This window comes from Cuculus canorus, chromosome 6, assembly GCF_017976375.1.
Source record: "Cuculus canorus isolate bCucCan1 chromosome 6, bCucCan1.pri, whole genome shotgun sequence".
Classification (NCBI taxonomy): Eukaryota; Metazoa; Chordata; class Aves; order Cuculiformes; family Cuculidae; genus Cuculus; species Cuculus canorus.
The window spans coordinates 11,003,331-11,025,750 of NC_071406.1; the positions used below are offsets into that span (position 1 = coordinate 11,003,331).

A 22,420-nucleotide genomic window follows, 5' to 3' on the forward strand; every position below is an offset into this window, starting at 1 on the left:
GCAGACATGCAGGCAGATGGTCAGCAGGTATTTGGGCACATCCAATTGCTTAACTAAGTGGCAGTGTCCTCTGCTCAGAGAGAATTGGGGTTTGAACCAGTGTTGCATATCTGAGCCAGTGTGGGGCTGCCTTTTGCTTGACTGCTCATAAATTATTTGGATCTGCGTGTTATACTTTTCTCATCCCTTTTTCTTTAATTTAACCTCTGGGAACCTTGATTTTCTCTGTTGCAGAAAACTTGGTGCTTGAATTGGATGGTGTCTGGTAGCCACAGTATTGCCTATATTGGGGTTTGACTGTGGGTGCACGTGAGGGGTGTTTGCAGGGTGCTGTGGCCCTTGCTGAGGCTTTCCTGAGGCCACTCTCACTCCCCTGCTCTGTGTCACCGTGCTTGGGTTATAAACCTAAGCAGAAGTAGAGGCCAGTCTTGCAGCCCCTGAGCGCTGTGCTGCACCCCCTTCCCAGGGCGCTGGGATCCCAGAGGTTATTTCACCAAAAAAGAATGGACCTGGATTTGATCTGAGCTGAAGCTTGTCCCGTAGTAAGTCCTCTGGGCCCATTTCATGGGAATGTTTAAGAGAAAATAGTTGAGTCAAGTGAGGGGGACCTGCGCAGAGGTGGTGACCTGAGAGTCATTTGCAGCTCCTGTCAGGAGGAGTTGTGTATGGGTTTTCCCCCTGGCATCCTGGGCTTCCTTTGGAGAACTTTTGTCAGGGAGGCTGCAGAAGATACACATTGCAGCAGTAACTGTTTCTCACCAGCATGCAAACAGACAGGCTTGCACATGCACGGGCATCCTGCCCAAAAAAACTCCCGACAGGTCCCGTACAGGGATGCTCCTCACCCTGCGTGCCAGCGCTGTCTTGTCCTCAGCATGTGGATGCTGCTTTTATGAACACCGCTTGCTGGGACGATGAACATCATTATAAACAGTACCATACCCGGAGCCCTCTCCTTATGTGTTACGAGCTTGACTGCTAAAGAGTAGCAGCTGGGGAAGGAAGCTGCCATCCTCTCTCCCCAGGCTGCCCGCCCCTCCTGGCTCCAGTTCTGCTACCTCAGCCCCAGCCAGAAAATGAAGCCTTAATTCAAAGCCCTTTGAAGTTGAATCTTTCCGTGCACTTCGAGAGGCTTTGGACCAGACCCCAGGGAGGACTGGAAATGCTTGATAAAGGCTGCAGTTGCACGAGCAGCCCTAAATATTGTCCTATTTGTATACTTCAGTGTTAAATCCTGGGGAATAAATAAAGGTTCCCAGTTGCATTCCTTATGCCGTTTGTGTTCCTTTTTGCACAGCCAGTGTCCTTTCTAATAGGTGGCCAGCAGAAATGAGCTGGCAGAGATGCTCATTCTGGACCCATGGTCCAGGCACTGGGAAAGCAGGAGAGCATCTCCAGCCTCCCCGCAGATGGACCAGCCTGGGAGGTCCCCTAGACTTGTTGGCTTTTCAAACCACGTCTGAGATACTTTTCTCCAAGGCTGTACTAGATGTGCTGCTCTGAAAGGCTGGGCATTGTTTTCAGTTTTGTGAGAGATTCTGATTTTTGTTTTGTCATGCTGGAGATGACTTAAATAGTCCCAGCCCTCCTTTTTGGGAGTGCATCTGTTTACATGATGCGTTCATGTTCACATCCATCCAACATGCCGTCTCCTTGGCTGGATCCCACTGCTGAATGCTGGAATGCAAATCTTACATATTTCAAATAGCGGTGGGACCTTGTAGGGAGAAAATGCATGAGAATGTCTCTGTCTGCATCCCTGGGCCCCGTGGCCCAGGCTATCCTCAAGAAACCTTCATAGGCTGTAAAACTGAGATCTGTCAGATGACTTTTCCGTCCTTGATGTCTGCCTGTCTACTCTGCCATGCCAGAGCATCAGCAAAAAGTGGGCTTTATTCAGCCCCACATTGGGTTCTGTCTGCACAGCTGAAGGAGGGACTGGCCTGGCTGTGAGCATCTTCTCTCCATTATTTCATGTCATTTTAGTCCATTAGCCCTGGAGCAGAAGACAGCTGTCTCTATTGTTTAGTACAGAAATAAGTAGGAATCGACTGTTGAAAAATCCAGTAAGTTTTAGGCGTGCAACTTGCTCCCCTTGGTGCTTTGGAAGGCAAAAAAAAAAAAAAAGGCATTCTAACAAGTGGGCTGTTTGCAAAAGGCTGCATTGTGCGGCCGGTTGTTCCCAAGTGCTGCCTCGCACAAGGCTGCATTGTGCCCCACGCTTTGGGCTTGCAGCGAGGGCTGGAGCTCTGGGGACAGGCACTGGAGACTCCCTGCCATGGCAGCCCATCGTCCAGGAGCGAGCAGCTGCCCTGCTGCCTGCCTCTGGCTGCCTGCAGTGAGCGTGGGCTGCTGTTTGACCACTTCCCATGCAGGCTCTTCCACCTCCCTTATTCTCCGGCAAAGCTGCCCAGGACAGCCTGCCTGGCTCTGCTCCACCTCAGTGACCTTTTGCTGTGGTCACTTTTTTTTTCACCGTGTGATGGAGTCATGTGAGCACCTGTAGTGCAGAGGTGTGAGGGAGTGGGGACACATGGTACTTGTCTGGGTCCATGTGTTGTCTCACCTGGGAAAGAGGGTGCAGGTCCCTGCAGCCTCAGCCTCCAGCTTCACATCTTGACTTGACTGTCTGGGTTGGTGGGTTTGTCCCGCTTCCCATGGTGCCTCCTCCTTGTGCTCTCTCTTTTGCAAAGCTCCTTCAGAGTGAGGCATGTGTGAAAAATAACAGCCTCTCACCTTTTCCCCTGAAAGAGGTGCCAATTGGTGGTCCAGGCAACAAACCAAACACTTTGCCTAGTTTTCACAGGGCTGGGGGCAAGTGCTGCTGCTGTGGCTGAGGTGAAAACCCACGCTTGGATTCTGCTGTGGTGATCTGAGAGCAAATTCAATTTTCAAACAGCATTTCTGCTTTAGTAGATCACTTTGACAGGCTCAAGGCTCAGTGCAAACTGCTTTTGAGTATAGCCACCACAAATGACACCACCTTCTCCTTGTCATCTCCTATTTGCTACAGCTATCAGCATGTCAAACAAAACTCCTGCTATGGGATTGATGTTTGTCCCTTCCCTTCTCTTTTGTCCATTTTTCGCTTGCCAGGAGTTTGGCAGCACAAAATCCATCACATCACGGTGCGACTTCCTGCAGAACCTGATTGAAAACGGTTGTGCTGGAGCCATCGAAAATCCCAGCAGCAGCATCAACGTGGTGAAGAACGTCCCTCTGAGCAGCAAAGGCTCTGGCCAGACCCACCTGGACGTCACACAGATCATGCCTCAGAAGGTCACTTTAAATCTTCGTCCTGGTGAGTCCCAACAGCTATGAGCCATAGGCTGGGGTATTTGGGGGGGGAGAAAGGGTAGCAGGGACATGCCAAGAGCGTGTTACAGCCTCTGACCTTGTAGCCTCTGAACTTCAGTGGTGCATCACAGACAGGTTTTTTGGGACTGAGGTGCATGTTCTATATGAGAAGACAATGCTGTTAAGCAAGGTCAGTGAAATCCTCCCCAAAGCTGTTACCAATAGTAGTCTTAACTATTGCACGTGTTTAAAAGGAACCTGCTCAACTTAAAAAATGTAATCGCTGGATAGAAGGAGTTAAAATAACTTTGGGTCCTCCATCAAGCTGACAGTGCTTGACTCTAAACTGAGACAGCTCCTTCTGTAAATTGGAAACAAAAACGCCTATCTGTTTTCTGTCGGTATGCGAAAGAGCCTTGGGATCAAGGCAGAAGATGGAGATTTGAACTTGTGACTCAGGCCTTGGACTGTAGCCAGATCCCTGTTTCATTCCCCTGAGCCATCACTTTTCTTCAATCTCTTCCTTTTAATTAAAACGTACGAGGGAATGGCTGGGCTGAACCATGCAAGCGTGCTTGTTATCAGAAGTTTTTGCATGGTGGGGAAAAGCTCTAATGTGGGTTCAGAATTCTTGCAAAAATTTGGCAGCTGATATTTCTGAAGGGGGGGGTGGAAAAAGCTCTTTATTGCAAAGTCAAGAAGCAAATATAAAAGCTTGATTCATTATAAGCAATTGATGTGGGTTTCTAAAGCTTACAGTTTTGTGACAGCTCTTATGAGTGTACAGAAAAATGAAATATGTTTTGCTCAAGAAAAACAGGAGTTTGAGCTGGTGCTCACACTATCAGTGCTCTCCCAGAGCCTTCCAGTTGCTGCAGAAGTTTTTGTTTGAATTCTATGGGTTGGAGAGTCATCATGTTTCTTAATTACCTCATTCTCAGCAGTATGACTGCTGTCATCAGTCAGACCCTCAAAGGTGAAGAAATTTTCCTTCAAAGCCTTAAAGCAGGTACCCAAAGGTAGTCAGTACAGGGTGAGTGGTTAGGTGCGTGGCTTCTGCAACTGCATGTTGCTGACGAAACAGGTTTGCTCCTTTAAAAAAGAAGGGAGTTGTTAGTACTCCTGTTTCTTGAGGCAATTCCTGGGAGAAAGGGCTGGCTCAGCTTCCACATCTCACCTCCCACTTTCATGCCCAGTGCCCGGTGCTCAGCAAATTCCCTTTTCCCAATTCCCAGCAGTTTTGCCCAGCTGGAGGTGCAGATCCCCACTGCTCTGGTCGGCGGCAGGACGTGGGGGTCCATCTCTGTGCTGCTTCCTAGGGACCATGCTGTTGGATGCTTTGGGCTGCTCAGGACTGGTATGCCATTCCTGCCAGCCCTGCCAGGGGACCACACTCAGGGCCATCTTCAGTTCTCCTTGGACAGCAGAGAAGCCCTGCAGGTCTGGTCTGAGCTGCAAGAATCCCCCTGAGGGACCCTGCAGTGATTCCCACATTGAGTTGGCAAGCTCCCCTCCCTGTGCTCCTCTTCCAGAGCATCAGAATCGTTGCAGGAGGAGGAACGTACCTAGATGTTTATAATGGTATATCCCATTTTTGCTCTCTTTTTGATGTTGGGCAGCACTCCTTCTTAGGGTTGATGGCTTCCTAAACCCTTGCATTAACATCCCCACTTTAAATTATCGGTTAATTCTTGAGCTTGAGAATGGGTTTCACCCTGTGAACTCAAGACAAAAAGGAAACAATGTTGATTTAATTTTGGGCATGAAGGGTGTACTATTTCAAAGATGAATTCACACAGCAGTCTGTGGAAGTGGTGATCTTATATTCTTAGACTGCTAAGCAGAAGCAGAAGGGAGTGAATTGTCAATTGTTTGCTGATGCCACCCAGGCTGTTTGATCTAAGAGTCCTGTGGCAGAAGTCACACTCCCAAATATAAGTGCCCACAGCTAATTTCCAAAGGCATTAGACTGATACCCTTACAGGGTAGCTATCAGATCAAACATTTAATTTTTATAATATTGCTTTTTAATCCTCCAACTATAAAGCAGCATCTCCTGCTTAAATGAAAAATATGATTAGTATAAAAGCAATTAAAAAAATGAATACATGCAAGTTACGCTACCCATCAAGCTAGAAGCCTCACCAAGCAGAAAAAAGACCTTTCCTCGGATAGCTTGATTGTTGAGTTTGTGTTCTTAAATTGGCCCAAAACAGTTTTTCCGGTTTCTGCACTGCCTCTGTGTGACGGTATGCAAAGAACATTTCTGAATCCAGTTTTGAGTTTAAAGCTTTTTGGTAAAAGCCCTAAGGAGATGATGGTGGTGATGGTATGTGGAGAAAGAGGGAGCTGGACTATTCCTAGAAGTGTGAGAATAATACTGTGCACAGAGAACAATAAATTCTTTTGCACTTGCATCAGTGATATTTTTTCTGAGATAATCAATTTGTGCAGTTGGGAATGAAAGAAGAACCAGGCCCAAGATCCTGTTATTTTTTTATACTTCTCATGGACTAATAAATCCATAACTATTAAGAGGAAAAAGTTTGATGAGAGCATCCCAAATATCCTTTATGGCACAGGAATTTCCATCTTACTGCCTGCTCACGAAGAACAGTGTTTTGGAAATGGAAATGTTAGGGAATGCAGAAGGATACATCCTCTGTTTCTGGAAGGGCTGGGTATTCCAGTGGGAAAAAAATAAGTAAGAATGAAAAAAAAAAAAAAAAGGCATGGGAATGAATGTGCTTTAAGCACATTGAATTAAAGTCAAGCTTGCAGTCATGGTTTCTTACCCTGCAGTCAGTGCTAACAGGTTTGCACTACATAAATGATGTTCTCCTTTGTTCCCCCATCCAATGCTTGCCAAGTACAGCATCAGGCCCGTGTGATTTGGTTGAACTGCCTCGATAGCTTTGCATACTATAGGGCCAGTGCTGAGTTGCGTTCTGCTGTGTACCACATCTCAGTGCTGTGCCGAGAAAGTCCTGCTCCTGCTGGAAAGGAAAGCCAAAGACAATAAGGAGGAATATTTATGGCAAGAGTTTCTCGTTTCCTACAGCCGGTATCTGGGCAATACCTGCGTGTGCGCGTTTGTGGCCAGTGCCTCTCGCAGCCCTGCCCTTGCCAGGTGGGGTTGTACCAGATTGCAGTGAGGAGCAATTACCTGTAAATAAGAAGCCCTGGCTTGGAAACAACCCTTGACCTAAATGTGCAGGGAGGTCATTATATAGAGGGAAGGTCTTGAGTCACGAGCTGTAGCTGACGACTCTGGTATCCCAGCACCAAGCAGCTGTGCTGCTCCAGACAATGAGGAGAAAAATAAAACGGGGAAATGTTTTCACAATACTAAAAAATGTTTCGTTTCTGGGGAAGAGAGGAGGAAGCTATGAGTGTTTTGCAGAACCTACCAGTGCTCAAAGTTCAGCCTCAGCCGTCAAGAGCTGAGAGGGGTAGGAAGGAGGGGGAGCTTTGTCTTGAGAAGATCCAAGTACCTGTGCCTGAGACCCCACTGAGTTGGAAAAGAGGCCAAGGTGGCAGCTGGGCACATGGCATCTCCAAACCAGCCTAGGGTTTGAGGCTGCTGGAGTCTGGGGTTTCCATTTAGACCTCTGTCTCAGCAAAGCTTAAGGCAAACATTTGTCACCTTCCTCTCTGGCTCCACTGAGGTCTGACTTGGTGTGAAGTTGAGTTGGAGGCGTGGGCAGTGCCAGCGTTGGCCTCCCTCCCAGGCTTTTCTGGTGAAAGCAGTTTGGCCAAAGGGAAGGTCAAAGGGAAAGGCTTTCCTCTACTCATTCACATTGACGCAGCCTGTGACTCAGCTCCTTTCCTTGTGTTTGTCACTTCAGGAAGCTCTATCTCTGCCTAAGAACTTCCCCAGGTGACCCCAACAACCTTCATTTTCCGATTTGCTTCCCCTTTGCCCTGCTTTCTCTACGTGATGGTGGCACAACTCTTTTTAGGGGAGAGGTCCTTTTCGAAAGTGTTTCTTCTGTGTCTCCTTTGACTTGACTTCCCTGCACAGCTCAGATGACATCTTGCATTCATCTCATGTTGGCTGTTTTCTCCTGATCCTCTTCCTTCTCCTGCTCCACCTTCTTCTCTCTTTTGTACAGGACATCTTGAACTGTTCCTGGTTAGCTTTGAGGGCATACCCATGTAGGCATGTGCAGGGTCCATCTTTTGCTAGTCCATGAAACATCAATTTGAGGTTCACTCTGCTTGCTTTTCTTTCCAATTTTTTAAGAAAATGCCCCCGGACTGTACATAGTTCACACCAGAGGCATATTTCATATCTCCCCCATTGGACATTTTCTCAGCTGAGATGGAAAGACCCTTTCCCAGATCTCTAAAGTAAGATAGAGATGTGCATTCTATAGCAGTGTCTTTCTTTTTTTTTTTTTTGATAGCCAGTACACTATTTTTAGCTTACAAGGTGCCTAAGTCATGACCTGCTTTCCTATTAGTCTCCTGATGGATGGATTTGCAAAAGCTTATTCCCCTCCCCCCTTTCTTTAGAAGTGATCTATCTGCTCTGCAGGGAGGGGAAGAAAAGCCTGCGGTCTGGTTGTTGTGTGTGCTACAAGTTTCCTTTTCACCACTCTCAACTCTTATGTGTGTGCAGGTGACCAGACTTCCTTCCGAGTTCAGGTTCGGCAAGTGGAGGACTATCCCGTGGACCTCTACTACCTAATGGATCTCTCCCTGTCCATGAACGACGACCTAGATAATATTCGCAATCTGGGGACCAAGCTGGCTGAAGAGATGCGAAAGCTCACCAGCAATTTCCGGCTGGGGTTTGGCTCTTTTGTGGACAAAAACATTTCTCCTTTCTCCTACACCGCCCCGAGATACCAAAACAATCCCTGCATTGGGTAAGTCATAGGTGTACCCGAAAGGGACAAGCCTTGTGTTTGCACAGAGTCTGACTGCAGTCTTTTCTTCCCATTCTTGCTTTAAATAATGAAACACACTTAAGCCCTGGCTTTTGAGAATGCTGATTAGCCACGGCTGTCTCTTGAATGCTCCAGAGTGATTCAAAAGAGGACAACTTCCAATTTTGCAATGACTGTTGAGAGATCTCTGCATCTAGAGATGTCAAACTCTTGTATCAGAAGTGCGAAGATATTTTTAAATACCTGAAGAGGGTGCAGGCATAGCAGGCTTTTTTTACAAGCTTTAAGAAAAAGGAGCAAGAGCCAGAAATTCCTGATTTCTGATCATAGCTCTGAATCATAGTTTGGCCTTGAGTAAATCAATTAAATTCTTTTTCTCCGTAGTACAGATAAGGAGACCAAGGCATTATAAATCCTGCCCAAAAGAAGTGTTTGGGGGATGTGAGATTTCTGAAGGTCTGTAGTACCGATTGATGAGTTATTGTAAAGTGTTTTGGAGATTTCTGGGTGTCAGACAGGTTTTTCATCTTTACTGCTGTGGAAGGAAAGCGAACTGGCAGTTGCAAAAGACACAGATTATATGTTTTTTGGGTTTTTTTTTGGTTGCTAGTGTCTTTGCTTGCTTGTCTTTTAACCACCAGCACTGGTCAAGTCCACTGAATTGCGGATTGTGCTAGAGGGAAATTGAGTGAAGAATGTCCAAGCTCAGATGGGTTTGGATGTTGGCACGGAAGGATGGATGCAGAAGCAAATGCCCTCATGGAAGAATGTCACTGTTGACATTTACCTTTGTGGCCTCAATTTTCACCTCGTGCATCACTGGGGTGCTTTCTAGTCGTGTGAGGGCAGTAAGGTTAGTGCTTTTATTTGAACCATTTGTAGATACTTAAAGTGTAAGATCACTACATGAATGGATGCCAAGATCTGTGAGCCTCCCTCCTTTTAAGTTTTCCAAATGAAAGGCAGATTAAAGAGAGCTTGCATCAGCTATGAATTTCTAGGCCAACTTTTGGCATTGACAAGCATTTGGTATCTCATCACACGCATTGACCGTTGACCAGACAAGATTATCCATGTGCCCGGGTGGCCAAGAAGGCCAGTAGCATCTTGACTTGTATCAGAAACAGTGTGGCCATCAGGACTGGGGAAGTGATTCTGCCCCTGTACTCAGCACTGGTGGGGCTGCACCTCGAATCCTCTGTTCAGTTTTGGGCCTCTCACTACAAGAAAGACATTGAGGTCCTGGAGCGTGTCCAGAGAAGAGCACTGAAGCTGGTGAAGGAGCTGGGGATAACTCTTATAAGGAGCAGCTGAGGGAACTGGGATTGTTTAGCCTAGTGAAGAGGAGGCTGAGGGGAGACCTTAACGCTTTCTACAACATCAGAAAAAAATGAGTCACCATCCCTGGAGGTATTTAAAAGACGGGTAGATGAGGTGCTCAGGGACATGGTTTAATGGAAGACAGGAATGGTTGGACTTGGTGATCCAAGAGGTCTTTTCCAACCTGGTGATTCTATGATTCTATGAACTGCCTGAAAGAAGGTTGTAGAGCGGTGGGTGTTGGTCTCTTCTCCCAAGTGATAGGATGAGAAGGAATGGCCTCAGGTTGTGGCAGGGGAGGTTCAGGTTGGACATTAGGAAAAATTTTTTCACTGAAAGGTTTATCAGGCACTGGCAGAGGCTGCCCAGGTGAGCAGTTAAGTCACCATCCCTGGAGGTATTTAAAAGACAGGTAGATAAAGTGCTTAGGGATATGATTTGGTGAACAGGTACGGTTGGGATTGATGACGTCACAGTTCTTTTCCAACCTATGTTTTTTTTATGTTTCTTTTCACCATTCTGTCCAGAAAGGCAAGTCAAATGGATTTAAACACTGAGAATTCATGCTTTGGCCCTGAAGAGTAGCTGAAAAGTGACCGTGCTGACTGAACCAGGGAGGTGGCTCTCCGCCACCACGGCATGATACACCATGTTCTTCGTAGCTCCTTCCTCTAGAAATCTGGCATGGCCTCAGAGAGATGTTCTTGGTCATCTCCATTGTCCTCAGTCTCGAACACCTCAAGCTCATATTATTCATGGACTGAAGACAGGGTTTTGCTCCAGCTGGGGAAATCCTGGAAACTATTCGGCTAGTGTGTGATTTAATTGTACTCAGCTTTTGCTGAAAATGAAGTGTACAGGAGGGGAAGGCTAGGAGAAAAGGAGAAGGTGGAGCTGGACAACTCTGCAGCAAAGCATGCCTGAACCTGCTGGTGCTCTTTCATTGAGGTTATCCAGAGATGTTGCCCTGTCTTCTCCCACTGTGATCAGGCTGTTTGGATGTCCTCTTTGTTTGACACAGCTGATTGCTTTTCTGCTGATGGTTAAGCCAGCCTCATCAAATTGGGAAACCATTTAGGAAGAATTGCCCAAATCAGCTTGTGTGGTGGATGCTCCCTTCCAGTTGCCATCTGTCCCCTCTTCGTCCAAACCAGAGGTGCTGGCTTCCTGCTGTTGTCTGGTGGCAGTGCCTTCTCCTGCCTGCTCTGTCAGTGGGCTGTCGCTGCTGCTGGGTGGCTCACTCATGTGGCAGCAAGATGGGTTGTGAGATGTGGTTTTGTTTGCAGCTATTTCTGGTGTCAAAGCAGACTCTGTCCAGTGACCTGCTCGCATCCAAAAAAGCTGAAAGTAAACATGAGCAGTGGTGGGTGGTTTTGCCCCTCGTTCAGTCTCTCTCTTCCTCACAGCAATGGCTGTCCTAATGTCTGTTTTCATGCAGGATCCATCTGGAATCCCTGCCTCCTCCCTCCTACCATAGCTTGCTGCTCGCCCCTGCTTCTGGCTCATCATCCTGGCTGGGACCTCCGGGGAACCAGGATGTGGCCTCTCGCAACCATGGTGTCATTTAAGAGAGATAGTATGCAGGAAACAAACACTAAATTTAAAAAGATAAGGAAGGCAGAGGGTTTGATTGAACATCCAGTTGCCTATCTACCTGTGATAAGACTCAGCCTGAGATAACCCACCCACACTGCTGCGTGCCTTTGCGTAGTCACTCAGATATCCATCATCTGTCCTGCTGCTGATTGCAGTTTCTGCCAGCAAATCTGGAGTATAAAACAAACAAAAAAGGGATTATATCATACATAATATTTTATGCCATTCCACTCCGAATGGTAGTCTTGGGATTGTAGAGAGTAGACAGCGGGTGAGACCGTAAGAGATGAGACCCTACAATATATCAGTGTTTTCTTTCTGGACCAGGACTGTGGCAAACCAAGCATCCAGATGTGTAGTATGGGTTAAGGGCTGCTTGGTGATGCCCTGCAGTGCAGAGGTTTCAGACACTGCGCTGCTACAAGAAGCATTTTCAGTATCAGCACACTCCTCACCTTGGCCCTAGATGTGAGCAAGATGCAAGTCTAAACATGGGGCTGATCACAAGGGAGGGCTCTAATTGCCAGCTGGGCCAAGGGCAATGGGACCTGCCCCGTGGTTAGGTGTGTGCATGGCTGTGCAGGTGGAAATCCTTGCTCTGGGGTCCTTTGTGAGGGATTTGAGTTTACAGTGGTGGTAAGTCTTAAATACTCCTTTGTATAAAAAGCCTCTTACAACTTACCCATAGTGGGTCATGTGTCTGCAGAGGCCCTTAATTGTTCTTCGGTTTTATCTTTGAAGATAAGAGTGAATTAGTGCCAGCCCAGCTGCTTTTTAAACACATTTTCTTCTTAACCCTTCTTGTCCCTTTTCCCCTGCACACACTCACTGATTTGCCATGCTGCAGGAGCTGCTTTGCTGAACTATCCTGGCTATGTGGTGAGAAGCAAAGCTGCCTCCTGTTTTATAGGGAACAAGATGTTTTCCTGGTAGCCTGCCGAGGCATTAATTTCTCTGCCTTAGGCTGCCACTCCTACCTTTCTGCTCCAGTGGTGCTCCGGAAAATGGAGATGGTGTTTGCTTACTGGCTTGCAGGGAGGGTAGGAGGATGCGTGTGCAGTGTTGGCTATTAATGCACCTCGTCATGTGCAATTGTTAGGTGCCCGGTGACGTGCAGTGCGTGTGGGGTGGCGCACACTGCCAAGAAAACTGAATGACAGAATGAAAATGCATTTTGAAAAATAGGAGAAAAGTAGCTTTTGGCAGTGGTGCTTCTGCATGGTGCCTTTTGACACCAGCCCACTACGCTGGGCAGGGGGGCTGAGTCTGACTCTGTTTCTCCTGCCAAAATGTGTCCTCTGCATCACTGCAGGCTGCATCCTGGCTCTGCAGACTTCCACTGTGAAAATCACTTTATGGATGCTGAAACTCCAGAGCCACATGGCTCTTTTCTGGGTGTCTCCACCCTTGGAGAGAAAAGCTTTCTGTCCTTGTGAAATCTCTGGAAACTTCAGCTGCTCAAAGTCCCTATGGGGAACCAAAAAGATGGGTTCTGCTCTAGAGTTCTGTAGATAAACAGCCAGACATCAAAGTGTCCAAATCATGAAGCCTTGAGGAAGTATTTCATCCCTCTGAATAAATGTTTGGAGAGCAACCTGGTAGACCTGGGAGCTTCTACTGCCTTGGCTACTGGTGGGATTCCTCCTAGATGACCAGTCTTCTGTTCCTCTTGCAGTTACAAGCTGTTCCCCAGCTGCGTCCCATCCTTCGGCTTCCGCCACCTCTTGTCCCTAACCGATAAAGTTGACCGTTTCAATGAAGAAGTTCAGAAACAGAAGGTTTCCCGCAACCGAGATGCCCCAGAGGGTGGTTTTGATGCAATTTTGCAGGCTGCTGTGTGCAAGGTGAGTTGCTCTGACTTCTGGGGTTTTAAGGCAAAAAAGAGGATGGAGTTTATTCTGCTTTGTTCCTGGACCAGAGTAAGGATTTTTTGGAAATAACTATTGAATTTTTCTTGCAGAAACCATAGAAGTTGCTTTGAAAAGTAGAGGCTATTGTTTTAATGTGCTTTTGTACATGAACAGGCAAAGAAAAAAGGTTAATATCTTTCCTAGTTTAAAGGAGTAAAAGTGGAGCTTTAGCAAATGCAAATCTGGATCTGAGACTTCAACACAATTAGACTTGTAGGTGCTGATCCCCAAGCACCGCGGGAGAAGTCTTTTTTCACGATTCACATATCCTTGTGAGCAGCAGCATCATGTGTCAGCTTAACGCATTCCTTAAGTGTGTGTCAAACACGTCTTGCAGTGGTTGTTGAGCGTTGGAGCTGGTTCCTACTGATCATACCTGCCCCTTTTGGCATGTGGTTCTGGATGATCCCACCTCCAGGCACTGATAGCTTGCTCTTCCTCTTTGTCAAAACTGGAACTGTGAGCAGTACTTAAAGACAGAGTTCATTAGCTTAGTACTATATTAGCCATGTCATTTTTTGGGGACATGTTTGCTTGAAGATCTTTCTGGAACAAGCAGGTGGTTTGCTCCATATCCCTTTGAGCATCAGGGATGGAAGTGTTTGTTCCCCTCTGCTGTGTGGCTGAGCTGCCCTGCTTGCAAGGGATGACTCCATTTACTTTTTACCCTCTTGACATACAGTTGGGTTTTTGTTCACTCCAGCCTTGTGTAGTCTTTTTAGTTGGGTGTGTTTTCTTCTGGGTCTGGATTCTGGGAGATAGGCATCGTCTGCAGGAACGATGGGACACGCGCTTGTGGGAAACCAGATCTTCCCTCACCTGGCTTGACTTCATTTACACTTCATGCTTGTGACAGGACTGGACGTGCTCTGTTGGATCTGATGACACGCAACAGTCATTTTCCCTCTTGCAGCCTGACATAGATATTATTATTGGCACAACTACAGTGCTGCTCCCAATACTCGTCTGGGCTTAAAGTACGTCTTTGTTTTGGAGAGGTGGCTGTCATGGTTGGCGCAGAGACATCTCAGGATAGTGACTCAGTTGTGCCACCCACTGTGGATTTTTCTTGCAACATTTCCTATGGTGACAACATTTCCCTACAATGTAGAAATACTGCAGTGTTTATCACATGGGCTCATCTTGGAGGTGTTTCTGGGAGGCAGGAGACTTGCAAGGTATTTCCTGCACGTTTGTGCCAATCTTAAACTGTTGGTAAGGACCAAAATCATGGACAGGTTCTTGAATGCACAGCCTAGTCCATTCTAAATTCAGAAGATGAATTTATATGCTGGTACTATCTAAATGAAGGATGTTGAGGCTCTGGAGTGTGTCCAGAGAAGAGCAATGAAGCTGGTGAAGGGGCTGGAGAACAAGTCTCACAAGGAGCAGCTGAGGGAACTGGGGTTGTTTAGCCTGGAGAAGAGGAGGCTGAGGGGAGACCTTATTGCTCTCTACAACTACCTGAAAGGAGGTTGTAGAGAGGGGGGAGCTGGCTTCTTCTCCCAAGTGACAGGGGACAGGACAAGGGGGAATGGCCTCAAGCTCCGCCAGGGGAGGCTCAGGGTGGATATCAGAAAAAAAATTTTCACAGAAAGGGTCATCGGGCACTGTCAGAGGCTGCCCAGGGAGGGGGTGGAGTCACCATCCCTGGAGGTATTTAAAAGATGGGTGGATGAGATGCTCAGGGGCATAGTTTAGTAGTTGATAGGAATGGTTGGACTCGATGATCCTGGAGGTCTTTTCCAACCTACTGATTCTGTGATTCTGTGAAATTCAGGGCTGAGCATCCTCTTTGAAGGGTGAGCAGAGGGGAGTGTGTGTGTGTGTGTGTGTGTGGCTCTTGGCATGATGTGGCAGGTCATGACAGAAGAATTTCTGCAACCCAAGCTGTTAATTAGTTACTGGAGCTCAGGGGTCTGAAAGAAAGTCCACGATACCGATGTGTGAGGCAGGAGAACCAGCTGCACTGCAACTTGCAGTCCCTTGGCAGCCCCTTGCTGTGGGTGAAGCAGCTGCTGATTGCAGGCACGAGCAGCAAAGACTCCCTCTGTCCGGAGCTAGAAGCTGGAATAGCCAAAATTTCAGGCAAGCTGGTTGACCTCCGAAGTCCCGTAGCCAAAATGGGAACTCAGTGATTGATTTCCCTCGCGACATCTGAGTGTTGGCTCAGACCAGTCAGTGTCCGCAGGTTGTCGTTGTGGGGCTCAGCACCATCAAGGCAGGTGAAGGTGGCAGACATCTGGAGCAGCAGTGAAGTGCTGCTTCCTGATGACGATGATCTTTGCTGCAACGAATGGTGCTTCACATCCAGTGGTGATTAATGAAGTATTGTGGGAACTGAACCCTGCACAGACTGTAATTTCTAGTGACTCAGAAACTATTTTCTCCCAGCGCAGGGAGAGCAGCATACAGATACCTTGGTGACTTCTGGGGTGGGTTTCCTCACTACTGTGGTATCTCATTGCATCTCTCTGACATGCTCCAGCTTTTTCCAATTTTCACCCTCTTTAGGGCAATTATGACTTTAGAAAGTCCCCTGCCTTTGGAGTGATGCAGCATGTTGACCTTGACGTACTTTGTGGTCAGTAGCAGAGTTTGTGGCATCAAGGGGGACGTCCTGCGGAGAGCAGGTCATTGCATGGCAGAGCCTTGCTGTTTCCAGTCTGTGGTGTCTGAGTCTGTTCTTCTCCCATTCAAGCACTGAGACGGCAGAAACAATACCTACTCTGTTGATTAGGTATTTTTATACTGTAATTCATATCAAGCATTTCTTGTGCATGAGCTGTCTAAGAGCTCTGTAATGCTCAAGTCATTTTTTGGCCTGGTTTTCAACCCGAGGAGTGGGGAAAGTTTGTACGACTAAATTCAGACTAATGAGCAGGCCCAGGGTTTGGCTTCTTTCTGAAAGGTGAAGATATGGTAAATGTTATTCTGGAGGCAACGAAAGAGCCAGAGACAATAAGCCTTTATCCTGATGCTGAAATGGTTAGCCAGGAATATTAACCAACCTTCTGTAATTACATTTTCCATTTGCAGTATTTTGGTTTTCTGCCATTCTGTAAGTGCAAAAAATTATATGACTTGGTGGTATATATAAGTTTCAGATCTCATATACTAAAATACAGCAAGGAGATAATACTGGATTAGAAAATAAAGTGTCTTTTGAAATAGTTTTGATTAGTGCTTGCTAGACACTGGTGCATGGAGACGGCCAAAACATCTTGGAGACACTGAAGTGCCTTTCAGAGCTATGCAAAACAAAGGACTTTTTGGCTTTTAATCTCTAAGGCACACTTGTCGTGCACCTGTATGTGTTTTTTTCTTCCAAAAATGTCTGCACCAGAGAAACTGGTAGGGTTTTAGACATATTGATGAATGCACAGGGGTCTCCTGGCAGTTTGTGCCTTGGCGATAAAACCTTTTTTATTGGGCACCCAAAGCATAAATCTAGTTATTTTTTCAGGCTTGGAAATACTGATGCAGGTTTTTGCAGACTTTTCAACAGGATTCGGAGGCCTGGGCTGTGCTGAGACTGCTGTGGCAGTTTTGCCAGTTGCTGTTGGCTGTAAGAAGTGAGAAGCTAGTCTTTCAGGGCACGGGAGGCAACTGCAGCTGTACGTAGGAGTAGGGGTGAGATCTGTAGCGTGCTCAGTCCTGCAGAGACACGTCTTCCCACTTCGCTTTGCTTTGGGTCAGGTCCCACCCTGGCTTTCAAAATCCTTTCTATCCCATGGGGATTAAATACCAGATGAGGGGGAAGATGTCAGTGCAGGTTTTTTTGTTCAACAATCCCAGTCCAGTAAAAATAAATGAAAGTCTCTTTGGTTATTTGTTTTAAATGGAGCAGAGTGCAGCTCTGGGTTTCGTGGTGGAAACTGTGCTGAAGAGCTGTATTTTCCAGTGCCTGGACGCCGCTGGCAGAGGTAGAGTGCGATGCAGCAGTTCCTCAGCATGCCAGCCTCTCAGGGTACTTTTTCCCTAAGTCTCTAGCCCTTTCCGTGTGGTGTTGGCATTGGCTCAGCCACCCCATCTGGGACACCCTGATGCTCCGAGAAGCTGAATGTTCCGAGTGCCTGGCTACTGGCACCAAAACTATGGGAGCTCAATGGTTTTTGGGAGTGAGTTCCTAAACTCTGTGACCAAAACGGTTTGATGTTGTTTATGTGGGAAAGGGCTTGTCAGAGGTATGGAGAGTTTGTCCGCAAAGTGATGCTTAGTCTTTGATTTAAAGGTGTGTTTAGCAGGCAGGTGAACAAAGGCATCATCCCTGAAGTGGCTTTGTAACTTCTCTTTGAATGCAGCTTGTTTTCTTTGTGCATAGCATTTTTCTAAGGAAATGAAATTCAGCTGAGTCCTTTCAGTCTCTTAGAGTTTCTTGGCCTCAGTCATTCAAAAAAAAATAAATAAATAAAAGAGAAATCGGCTTTGAATATATAAAGGAAAGTGAACTGAATGGGTGAGTCTGGTGGCTGAGTAGAGAGAGAATTACTTCCTGCATTGTTAGAGCTTTAATCACTTTGGGGTTGAGTTCTGAAGAAGTTATATTTTGACATGATGATGGTCGCTTTTGTCCAGTGGGGTCACTTCACTGCTTCAGGACTGTAATATACTGGTACATGGCATGGGACGTGTGTTGCCAAAGATTTCTTCCTACGGCCTTACTTGTATTGTGTAGGTCTTAAAAATACCATTAAAGTAAAAATACCTTCTGCAGTAGAGAGAAAAAAGAAATCTAGTCTGGAGTAGAGTCCCTGAAGAAAGAGTTATATTTACCAGAGGGATTAGTAGACTTTGGGCTATGACTTACATTAACAGGCAAAAACTGCGTTAGCAGCTGTAATTGTGCATCTTTCTGCCTGCTTTGCTGTCTTGTCCTACCCATGCCAGTGCTCTCCATAGAATGTGTCTTTGCAGCCAGACTTTGACGGTTTGTAGGCTCACGTCTGCCTGTAAAGTAAGGCAGACATCAGATTTTGCTAAATAAGCTGAGCAGTAAGCTCTAGGGGAGATGGCATCTGCACTGCCTTCCCATCAGTAAGCTTTTACCAACTTTTCCCTCATCCCTTCCTAAGGGATTTGCACTATGTTGCTCTGAGCTGGGGCTTGGAGAGAGAGGGATCTCCCTGCCATGGCTGGCAGACGGGACCTCAGCCTGACTGGCTTGGCATGAGCTGGCAGTGGGAGCAGCCAGCGAGCACAGGGGAATGTGCTGCAGTGCCGTGGTTTCCAAAAATTTCCTTTGGGCTTCTCTGTTTCCCTGCACTTCCATTGTGATAAACATCTTCAGTGTGCTGTTGTAGGCACAGATCTGCTTCTTAGAGTGATGCAAAGCTGGAAACCTGGGGAAGCTCCATGGAAAGGAAATCTTTATCAACTAAACGTTATGCCTTTATTTGTGGGGGGGGAAAAAAAGTCTGTCCTTACATCTTTCTCCATGCAAAGATAGTGATAGTATCTGTTCTTGCATAGAGTGCCTGTGCATGCATGTGGGTGCACCAAAGCCATGGGCAGGGACCTCACTGTGTGACACAGCTCAGAAACAGCCTTTACAAGCGGGTGGTAATGAAACTGCTGAGCAAGGATATTGCAGCTTTTGCTGTTGCCTTGGCTGCTCTGTGGAGCTGAGGAAACAAGGTCAGATTAAATGCGTGTGGAAGAATTTGGCAGGTCTCCTTTGGCTATAAAAGCAACTGAAATTCTTATTCTTGGATCTGAGTAGAGAAGGTCTGGTGGACAGTCCACATACCTCCTCATGCCTTTCTAAGTAAGTGTGTTGGAAGGAGACGCTGGGAGAAGCTAGGTGGGCCTCTGACATTTTTTCTTGCCAAGGATGAATGGACAGAAGCATGGTACTCTTCTAATTAGTGCTAATGGGTCTCCGGCTGGCTGGGCACGTGGCTGGGACCATGTGCAGGGCGAGGGCTGAAGTGTGGGCTTGGCAGAGGCAGACCAGCTGTCTCACAGGTTTTTTTTCCCCTCAGGAAAAGATCGGCTGGCGTAAGGAGGCATCTCATCTGCTGGTCTTTACGACGGATGATGTGCCCCACATAGCCCTGGATGGGAAGCTGGGAGGGCTGGTGCAGCCCCACGATGGCCAGTGCCACCTGAATGAAGCCAACGAGTACAGCGCATCCAGCCAGCTGGTGAGTGGGAACGTGGGGGCCCAGCCGTTGGATGCCTTGGAGTGTTGGGGAACCTGTCTGGACAACAGCCACCTTGATTCCAGCAGATTTTGGCAAATGCAGCACCTGACTAGCATGGTTTCACCTAGTCTTGCAATTTGTTAAATAAAATTTGCCATTCCCCTTGGGCATGGGCGTCCCTGCTGTGAATGCTTCTGTGATGCTCAAAAGTGGCTTAGGAGCTTAGTGAGTTCCTTCAGGGCTCATTGCAAGGGAGGGAAAGGTAACTTGGTGTCCTGAAAATCATCAGATTTGCTGGAAAGTGGAGAGGGAACATCGAATATGTTATCCCTTTTCTAAAATGTCCACTGGATTATCAGCCTCTATCTGCGGAGGCTGAGCCTACCTTGATGTGGCTACAGTAGCAAGCACGACAGGGTGTTCTTCTTATTCACAGCCCTTGAGCACAACACTCACATAGGTGTTAGTAATAACTAGACAAGGTCTTTTTTTAATTTAAACTCAGTGAAGGAAACTTCTGTGTTGCATGATCATTTGCCTGCCACTAAATTATCACATCCTTCAGCACAATGGTGCTTTATTCAGTAGAGCTCAGACACTAATTATGATTTTGGTTCCTGCATGGATGTCACCCTGTAAGGGGAGGTGTTTCTGGATGACTGCCTCGTGGCTGGAGGCTAGGCTCCTTGGAGAAACCTTTCCACCCACTGTGCAATCCCAGCAGGCGTATATGTACGGAAGCGCAGCCCCTATACTGACATGGAGTTACACTGGGTAGTTGGCATGGGGATGTTGCCTTGGTGTTTCTATGTTTGAGTCTTAGAGGGTCTCAATCTCTAGTCTGCAAGTGAATAAGGTCTTCTTTTCGGAGGACAGAGCACTTCAGAAGCAGCCCGGGATTTTAAACTCAAGCTGGTCTCTTGAAAGTGATCCCTGGTTCATTGTTTTGTTCCTTGTGGGTAGTACAGCAGTTTCTTCCTGCCATCCTCACTCTCTGGGAAGTCAGCAGAACTAAAGAGCTTATCATAATCACTTTATGGTTCCAGTATGCAGAAAGAGCAGGCAGTGGAAGTTTCTGCTTTGCAAGAGAAGTCATACATTGCCACTTACTGCAATTCTAGGTCTCCCTGCCTCACCTCCCTAGTGGTATTTGCCAGCTTACTATACACATATGCCTGCTGATGGCAAAGCAGAAAGAGGAAAGAAATAAATCCAGTGTTTTGGGTGCTGCTGTAGCTAAAGGTGTTGTCAGTCTTACATTCTAGTGAGGAGTGCAGCAGAAACATTTAAGGGATATTAGAATTTCTACTATTTCAGTAGGGATTGTGCTAGTATATCAGTCTTGCAGTGAAACATGCTGTGTGTGTGTCTGGAATGAATTTTGCTGTTGAGAGGAGAGGAGCAATAATATTAGTCTTTGTTTCTGTGTTACCCGTCAGTCTTTTTGTCCTTTTTGTGCCCCTAGGATTATCCTTCCCTGGCGCTTCTTGGGGAGAAACTTGCTGAAAACAACATCCACCTGATTTTTGCTGTTACGAAAAGTCATTATGTCCTGTACAAGGTAAGTGCCGCTGAGCCACAGAGGCTGGGGGGAGGTTTGAATGCCTCGTGAAAGCATATTTGTGCTGACACCATGGAGTGGAGGTAGCTGCAAGCACACGTGCACGTGGCCATGTGCTGCCCACGGGGCTGGTGAGGGCAGGCAGATGCAGGCAGGCGAGGCTCAGCTTGTCATCTCTCCCCACTTAGTCGTTTCAGTGAAAAGCACTAAAGCTTCTTAGAGCAAACAGATATATGTGTTAGCGAGCGTGTGAAGACCTAAAATAGACTGCAGCTTAATCTTGATGTTCGGATGGCTGCCAGTCGTGCAGCATGTAAGAGAGCAGAAACCTGTTCAACCCATTCTGCAGTGACTTAATCCCATTACCTAATCGCGTGCAGTGTTTCTGCCCAGCTCTGTTTTTCCATCACTGAGTCCAGGGCCCCAGTGCACCACATACAATCTGAACACCCCCACCATCCCTGCTCTCCACTTCCAAAAGAATAGGTGACATGAGCAGCAAGGACTGACCTGTGTCCTTTGCTGCCCCATAGGGTTTCACTGCTCTGTGATTGCAGAGAGGTGTTTCAGGCGGAGTCACTTTCCAAAACGTCTGTTCCAGCTCTTGAGGCTCGAGCAAAAACAACAAGCAGCCACGTTGCTACACTTGAGATGCTGCTGCTTGCCTGCGGAGAGCGGGAGGGCTGATCTCATTCTCCACCCTCTCTCCTGGGTATGCTTGTGTGTTGTGAGGTGAGACAGGGCAGCTGCACCTCCCTCTCCTGCTCTCCTGAGTGCACGGTGGCTGGGTATTGCCCCCTCTGGCAGCACACTCGGGTCCACTCGTCTCCTTCCCTTGGCCATAAGCTTTGTTTAGCATTTGACATGCTGCATTAGCTATGCTTTGCTTCCAAAAGCTCCATGTTAACGAGAGCCAAGCCATACCGTGTACACCACCAGACGACAGGGCAGGGTGTGTGCCCAGATTCCCTGGCATGGGATTGGTCCCTCCTTGCCCTCTGCTTTCCTCTCTGCATCTCAGCATTTTCTTTCATTTGCCTTTTTTTTTTTTTCCCAAGAACTTTACTGCCTTGATTCCTGGGACAACAGTGGAGATTCTGCACAAAGACTCCAAGAATATCATCGAGCTGATCGTCAAAGCCTACAACGTAAGTGCATTTTAATACTGCAGCTGCTGTTGTATGAAGCGCCAAGAGCTCAGCCAGCTCGCCTCTCCCTGGCGTGCTCCACCCAGCTCGTCCTCCTCCCTCTCTGGTCTGCGAAACAGCGCTGGAGATGGGGCATTCAACCTGGGGAGGGAAACAAGATGTGAGAGGTGGAGAAGGAGCATGGACATACCCAAGAGCACCTGCAACACAATAGAGATTTCATCTCTTGTCTCTCATGTGCAGAATTACCCTCAAAATACAGCCCTAATTTAAAACAGTTCTGTCTCACAGCACCCTACCAGTAGGTAAAATAGATTATTTCCTTGCTGTCTGATATTCAGAGGCTTCCCAAGAATGTGACCGGGCTCTGGCTAAGGTTGGTCTCTATGCAGCACAAGTCAGTCCTCAGCAACTTGTAAGCATCAGTGAATCTCTTGGGTTGCCCAGGAGCTCTGCCTGTGTGGCGTTGCTAGTGCAGCCTGCCTTGCTGTGCTGGGGCTCACGGGGGACACCAAAAGACATGCAGTTGTACTGCTGACCTGATGTT

At 47.2% G+C, this 22,420-nt stretch overlaps 1 protein-coding gene across 1 annotated transcript in view; it reads left to right on the forward strand.

The window, feature by feature from the left end:
- Positions 1-22,420, forward strand: part of ITGB5 (integrin subunit beta 5) — a 62,892-nt gene that overhangs the window by 8,925 nt on the left and 31,547 nt on the right. The window contains exons 3-8 of the mRNA XM_009571527.2: positions 3,097-3,301; positions 7,922-8,171; positions 12,784-12,952; positions 19,003-19,164; positions 20,630-20,725; positions 21,784-21,873. Coding sequence (XP_009569822.2) covers positions 3,097-3,301; positions 7,922-8,171; positions 12,784-12,952; positions 19,003-19,164; positions 20,630-20,725; positions 21,784-21,873 — 972 coding nt within the window. The remainder of the gene's footprint in view (positions 1-3,096; positions 3,302-7,921; positions 8,172-12,783; positions 12,953-19,002; positions 19,165-20,629; positions 20,726-21,783; positions 21,874-22,420) is intronic.